The sequence below is a fragment of the Oncorhynchus tshawytscha genome, linkage group LG33 (assembly GCF_018296145.1).
Source record: "Oncorhynchus tshawytscha isolate Ot180627B linkage group LG33, Otsh_v2.0, whole genome shotgun sequence".
In the NCBI taxonomy this organism is placed as follows: domain Eukaryota; kingdom Metazoa; phylum Chordata; class Actinopteri; order Salmoniformes; family Salmonidae; genus Oncorhynchus; species Oncorhynchus tshawytscha.
Genome location: NC_056461.1, coordinates 41,487,215 through 41,493,210, shown reverse-complemented (window position 1 = coordinate 41,493,210; position 5,996 = coordinate 41,487,215). Strand labels below are relative to the sequence as shown.

At 45.3% G+C, this 5,996-nt stretch overlaps 1 protein-coding gene and 1 long non-coding RNA gene across 11 annotated transcripts in view; both read right to left on the bottom strand.

Annotated features, from left to right (window-relative positions):
- Positions 1-1,365: 1,365 nt before the first annotated feature.
- LOC121838779 lies at positions 1,366-4,577 on the bottom strand. 10 transcript variants are annotated; one of them, XR_006080658.1, is made up of 4 exons: positions 3,392-4,577; positions 2,345-3,272; positions 1,469-2,249; positions 1,366-1,436 (listed from the first exon to the last, which is right to left on the bottom strand). It is a non-coding gene; the product is annotated as an uncharacterized LOC121838779 (long non-coding RNA). The 10 variants fall into 10 exon arrangements; XR_006080656.1 differs by having other exon boundaries at positions 1,366-1,820; positions 1,963-2,249; XR_006080660.1 differs by having other exon boundaries at positions 1,366-1,788; positions 1,963-2,249.
- A 1-nt stretch (position 4,578) lies between these two features.
- Positions 4,579-5,996, bottom strand: part of LOC112238404 (stAR-related lipid transfer protein 13-like) — a 117,101-nt gene continuing 115,683 nt past the window's right edge. The window contains 1 exon segment of the mRNA XM_042311105.1: positions 4,579-5,996. This exon segment is cut by the window's right edge and continues 56 nt beyond it. Within this exon segment, the coding sequence (XP_042167039.1) occupies positions 5,935-5,996 (62 nt within the window). The 3' untranslated portion in view covers positions 4,579-5,934.

Sequence of the window (5,996 nt, the reverse complement as noted above, 5' to 3'; positions counted from 1 at the left end):
CATCAGGTCAACAGCGTCACTTAGTGGCCATGCTGAGGAATAACTAGTGGGAGAATAGTCTGTCGTGTTGTGCGTGTACGTAATGTGAAATTCAGCGGTGGATACTGTGTGTTAGTGCTTCAAAAGTTCAAACCTTCAAAAGATTATATTCAAAACATAAAATGGTTCTTCGGCCGTCCCTATGGGAAAACCCAAAGAAATCCAAAAGGGTTCCACATAGAACCATTTCCATAGTGTTCTACGTGGAACACTTACAAGCACTTTTTTTTCTCAGAGTGTATTGGATTGAGTGAGGAGGGCTGGTCACCAAGTTCTCATTTGCAACTGTGACCTGGCCAAGATAAAGCAAAGCAGTTCGACACATACAACAACACAGAGTTACTCATGGGATAAACAAACATACAATCAATAATACAGTAGAAAAGTCTATATACAGCATGTGCAAAAGAGGTAGGATAAGAGAGGTAAGGCAATAAATAGGCCATGGTGGCGAAGTAATTACAATATAGCAATTAAACACTGGAATGGTAGGATGTGCAGAAGATGAATGTGGAAGTTGAGATACTGGGGTGCAAAGGAGGAAGATAAATAAATAAATACAGTATGGGGATGAGGTAGATTGGATGGGCTATTTACAGATGAGCTATGTACAGGTGCAGTGATCTGTGAGCTGCTCTGACAGCTGGTGCTTAAAGTTAGTGAGGGAGATACGAGTCTCCAGTGTCAGTGATTTTTGAAGTTCGTTCCAGTCATTGGAAGCAGAGAACTGAAAGGAGAGGCGGCCAAAGGAAGAATTGGCTTTGGGGATGACCAGTGAGATATACCTGCTGGAGCGCGTGCTACGGGTGGGTGCTGCTATGGTGACCAGTGAGCTGAGATAAGGCGGGGCTTTACCTGGCAGAGACTTGTAGATGACCTGGAGCCAGTGGGTTTGGCGACCAGTATGAAGCGTGGGCCAGCCAACGAGAGCATACAGGTCGCAGTGGTGGGTAGTATATGGGGCTTTGGTGACAAAACGGATGGCTCTGTGATAGACTGCATCCAATTTGTTGAGTCGAGTGTTGGAGGCCATTTTGTAAACGACATCGCCGAAGTCGAGGATCAGTAGGATAGTCAGTTTTAGGAGGGTGTGTTTGGCAGCGTGTTCTGATGGCTGTTGCTCGATCTAAAAGACATACAACTTCAACAGGGTTGACTAGTAGTCACACTCAGAGCCTGTAGTTTATCAGACGTTCAGCTGGTTTCAGTAACTTTGTTCTAGACAGACGGACGGACAGATAAACACTCACACAGAGCGAGAGAACGAGAAAAGACAGAGAAATAAAGAGACAAAGACAAAGAAAGAGAGAACTCAGACTCCAGTTGTATTTTTTAAAAGTTTTATTCTCCCCTGAAGAAACAAACAGCCTTGTATCATCCACCCTGTTGACCTAAACCTGGTACCAGAACTGGTCCTGTTGACCTAAACCTGGTACCAGAACTGGTCCTGTTGACCTAAACCTGGTACCAGAACTGGTCCTGTTGACCTAAACCTGGTACCAGAACTGGTCCTGTTGACCTAAACCTTGTTCCAGAACTGGTCCTGTTGACCTAAACCTTGTTCCAGAACTGGTCCTGTTGACCTAAACCTGGTACCAGAACTGGTCCTGTTGACCTAAACCTTGTTCCAGATCTGGTCCTGTTGACCTAAACCTGGTACCAGAACTGGTCCTGTTGACCTAAACCCTGTTCCAGAACTGGTCCTGTTGACCTAAACCTGGTACCAGAACTGGTCCTGTTGACCTAAACCTGGTACCAGAACTGGTCCTGTTGACATAAACCTGGTACCAGACCAACAGGAACAGAACTGGTCCTGTTGTCATAAACCTGGTACCAGAACTGGTCCTGTTGTCATAAACCTGGTACCAGGTCTGGCCCTGTTGACATAAACCTGGTACCAGAACTGGTCCTGTTGTCATAAACCTGGTACCAGAACTGGTCCTGTTGACCTAAACCTTGTACCAGAACTGGTCCTGTTGACCTAAACCTTGTTCCAGAACTGGTCCTGTTGACCTAAACCTGGTACCAGAACTGGTCCTGTTGACCTAAACCTTGTTCCAGACTGGTCCTGTTGACCTAAACCTGGTACCAGAACTGGTCCTGTTGACCTAAACCCTGTTCCAGAACTGGTCCTGTTGACCTAAACCTGGTACCAGAACTGGTCCTGTTGACCTAAACTTGGTACCAGAACTGGTCCTGTTGACATAAACCTGGTACCAGACCAACAGGAACAGAACTGGTCCTGTTGTCATAAACCTGGTACCTGGTCCTGTTGTCATAAACTGGTCCTGGCCCTGTCATAAACCTGGTACCAGAACTGGTCCTGTTGTCATAAACCTGGTACCAGAACTGGTCCTGTTGACATAAACCTGGTACCAGAACTGGTCCTGTTGACCTAAACCTGGTACCAGAACTGGTCCTGTTGACCTAAACCTGGTACCAGAACTGGTCCTGTTGACCTAAACCTGGTACCAGAACTGGTCCTGTTGACCTAAACCTGGTACCAGAACTGGTCCTGTTGACCTAAACCTGGTACCAGAACTGGTCCTGTTGACCTAAACCTGGTACCAGAACTGGTCCTGTTGACCTAAACCTGGTACCAGAACTGGTCCTGTTGACCTAAACCTGGTACCAGGTCTGGCCCTGTTGACATAAACCTGGTACCAGGTCTGGCCCTGTTGACCTAAACCTGGTACCAGGTCTGGCCCTGTTGACCTAAACCTGGTACCAGGTCTGGCCCTGTTGACCTAAACCTGGTACCAGAACTGGTCCTGTTGTCATAAACCTGGTACCAGAACTGGTCCTGTTGACCTAAACCTGGTACCAGAACTGGTCCTGTTGACATAAACCTGGTACCAGAACTGGTCCTGTTGTCATAAACCTGGTACCAGGTCTGGCCCTGTTGACATAAACCTGGTACCAGAACTGGTCCTGTTGTCATAAACCTGGTACCAGAACTGGTCCTGTTGTCATAAACCTGGTACCAGAACTGGTCCTGTTGACCTAAACCTGGTACCAGAACTGGCCCTGTTGTTATAAACCTGGTACCAGGTCTGGTCCTGTTGACCTAAACCTGGTACCAGGTCTGGCCCTGTTGACATAAACCTGGTACCAGGTCTGGCCCTGTTGACCTAAACCTGGTACCAGGTCTGGCCCTGTTGACCTAAACCTGGTACCAGGTCTGGCCCTGTTGACCTAAACCTGGTACCAGGTCTGGCCCTGTTGACCTAAACCTTCCAGAACTGTACCAGAAACTGGTCCTGGTGAACTGGTCCTGTTGACCTAAACCTGGTACCAGGTCTTGTCCTGTTGACATAAACCTGGTACCAGGTCTGGCCCTGTTGACATAAACCTGGTACCAGGTCTGGCCCTGTTGACATAAACCTGGTACCAGAACTGGTCCCGTCATTGACCTTAGCCTGGTTCCAGGTCTGGTCCTGTTGTCATTGACCTTAGACTGGTTCCAGAAAAGGTTGTGCCGTCTCCGACAAGGCATTGTCTTACATCAGATAGTGATATGATTCTGTCTGCATTGACTGATTGAGGACTGCATGTCGTCTAGGAATGAAGCCACCTGGCGGAGGACAATGGCAACAAGGAGTTGTCATGGCAGCATAGGACCAGACTAGGTTAAAGCCAGGTGTCAGCCACCCTGTTGACCTCTGAAATCATAAACAGGTCTGGGACCAGACTAAGTTAAAGCCTGGTGTCAGCCACCCTGTTGTCCTCTGAAATCATAAACAGGCCTGGGACCAGACTAAGTTAAAGCCTGGTGTCAGCCACCCTGTTGTCCTCTGAAATCATAAACAGGTCTGGGACCAGACTAAGTTAAAGCCTGGTGTCAGCCACTCTGTCCTCCTCTAATCTCCTCAGATATCTCCTCACATTTACCCATAATCCCCTATGGCTCACGTCAGAATCAAGTACACTGTTCCCACGCAAACAGCACTCACAGAGCATGGCGGTACTGTAGCAACACCATAGCAACGTTACGGTTTAGCGGCACCATAGTAACGCCGTGGCAATACCATGGTGATCCTACAGCAACCTAACACCATGGTATCGTCATGGCGATGGCACTGCTATGGCAATACAGTATAGCATTATACAACAGCTTAGTATCCTCACGGTAACGGCGTGGCACATTATATTATAATACATTAGATAGTTACTGTATTGCTTTAACATCAGCATATCAATATGATAAAGTCCTGATGGGCAATGAGATATATTTTCATCTGCTGGTACAGAGAGCATCACTTATTTACACTGTGTGTACAGACTAGCACACGCACACGCACACACACACACGCACACATGCACACACGCACGCACGCACACGCACACGCACACACGCACGCACACACGCTTCCCAGAAGCAGTGAAATGGATAAATGTCCTAGACATTGTATAACAGGATAAAAAATATTTTAAAAAGCAACGATTATACAACAACAATGATGAGGTCATAATATTAAAATAACAATAATACAATAATAATATAATTAACGCAGACAATACAGATGAATGAACTAGTAGTAGTAGTTTAAACTGACAGTGATGCTGAGAGCAGAGATAAAGCTTTACGAACCAGGGACCCAGATTCACAAAACCTTCTTTAAGAAGAAATGACCTTTCAACTGCCATTTTTCCCCCTTAACTGTAAATTTATGAAGAAAATTAAGTAAAGTTGATATTTCTCAAAAAGTTTACTAACAAATGTTATGGGTATTTTTTTAAAACATTTTCTCCTGAAGCAAAAAAGGTTAAGAAGAAATTAGACTCTTGAAAATTCAGTTTTGGGATGTTTTAGGATTTGTTCTTAACTCCAAGATAGATAAACCCTCATCTTAAACTCTGGGCAGTGAGAGAAAAATCTCATGAAAGCAATTGAACCTGTTTAATTCATTCACAAACTTCAACTGAAAGTTTCAGTATTGATTATTTTAAACCCCCAAAAAAACATGTTGAAGAACAGTAATCTCAGTAGGAAATATGCTAACATGATTACCGTTGTTAGCTAGATAGCTAGCTTAAACCGGTTGCCTAGCAACAAACATTTTAAGAAGTTTTGTATGAAGATATTTGAGGAGTTCGTAAGAGAATTATTAAATCTTGAAATATTGTGGAGGAATTGGAATTTTATGAACTTCTTATTTTCGTTCTTAAGCAGCTTCTTGGTTTTGTGAATCTGGACCCAGATCTGTCTTCAAATTCAATCTAGAACATTCCATATTCCTGGTTCTGAATTCTAGATTATTCAGTGTCACTGGTTCAAAGTTCTAGATTGTTCCGTATCCCTTGTTCCAAGTTCAATATTGTTCAGTGTCACTGGTTCTACATTAGATTGTTCCAAATCTCTGGTTCCAAGGTTTAGAAAAGGGTTTCTTAAACTATGAGTCGGTACCCAAAGTGGGTCCCTGGGCATGTGAGAGGTGGGTCGTGAGTTATAAGAATACATCTATCATCACACACTATTTCTTCTTAACTTGGGTCGTTGGAGGACGATTTGGATCATGGGAGGACAGTCAATTTCTGAAATAGTTTAAGAATCCCTGATAGATTGTTCCATATTTCCTGGTTCTACATTTTCTATCACCAGTCGTGGTTCTAGGTCGCTGCATCCAGAACCCTGGTTCCTAGTTATAGGTCAAACTAGTCTTCCCTCCTGCTTCCCCAGTTCCCTGGTTCTAGGTTCCCTGGTTCTAGGTCCATGGAACTAGCCCTTTTGTTCAAGTTTCTAGGTCCATGAATCTAGGTCCAAGCTTCGAAGGTCCACGGTTCTAGCCGTCCTGTTCTCCTGCGTTTTTTTACAGCAACTTCTCTCTGGTCTTCTGGTCCTTGGGGCCGTGCTCCCTGGCGGTGTAGCCCAGCCTCATGCCCTGGTCCTGGGGTTCAGATCTTGGTCTCGGTGCCTGGGGGGTCTGGAGGGAGGAAGGAGGAACGGATCCTCTGGG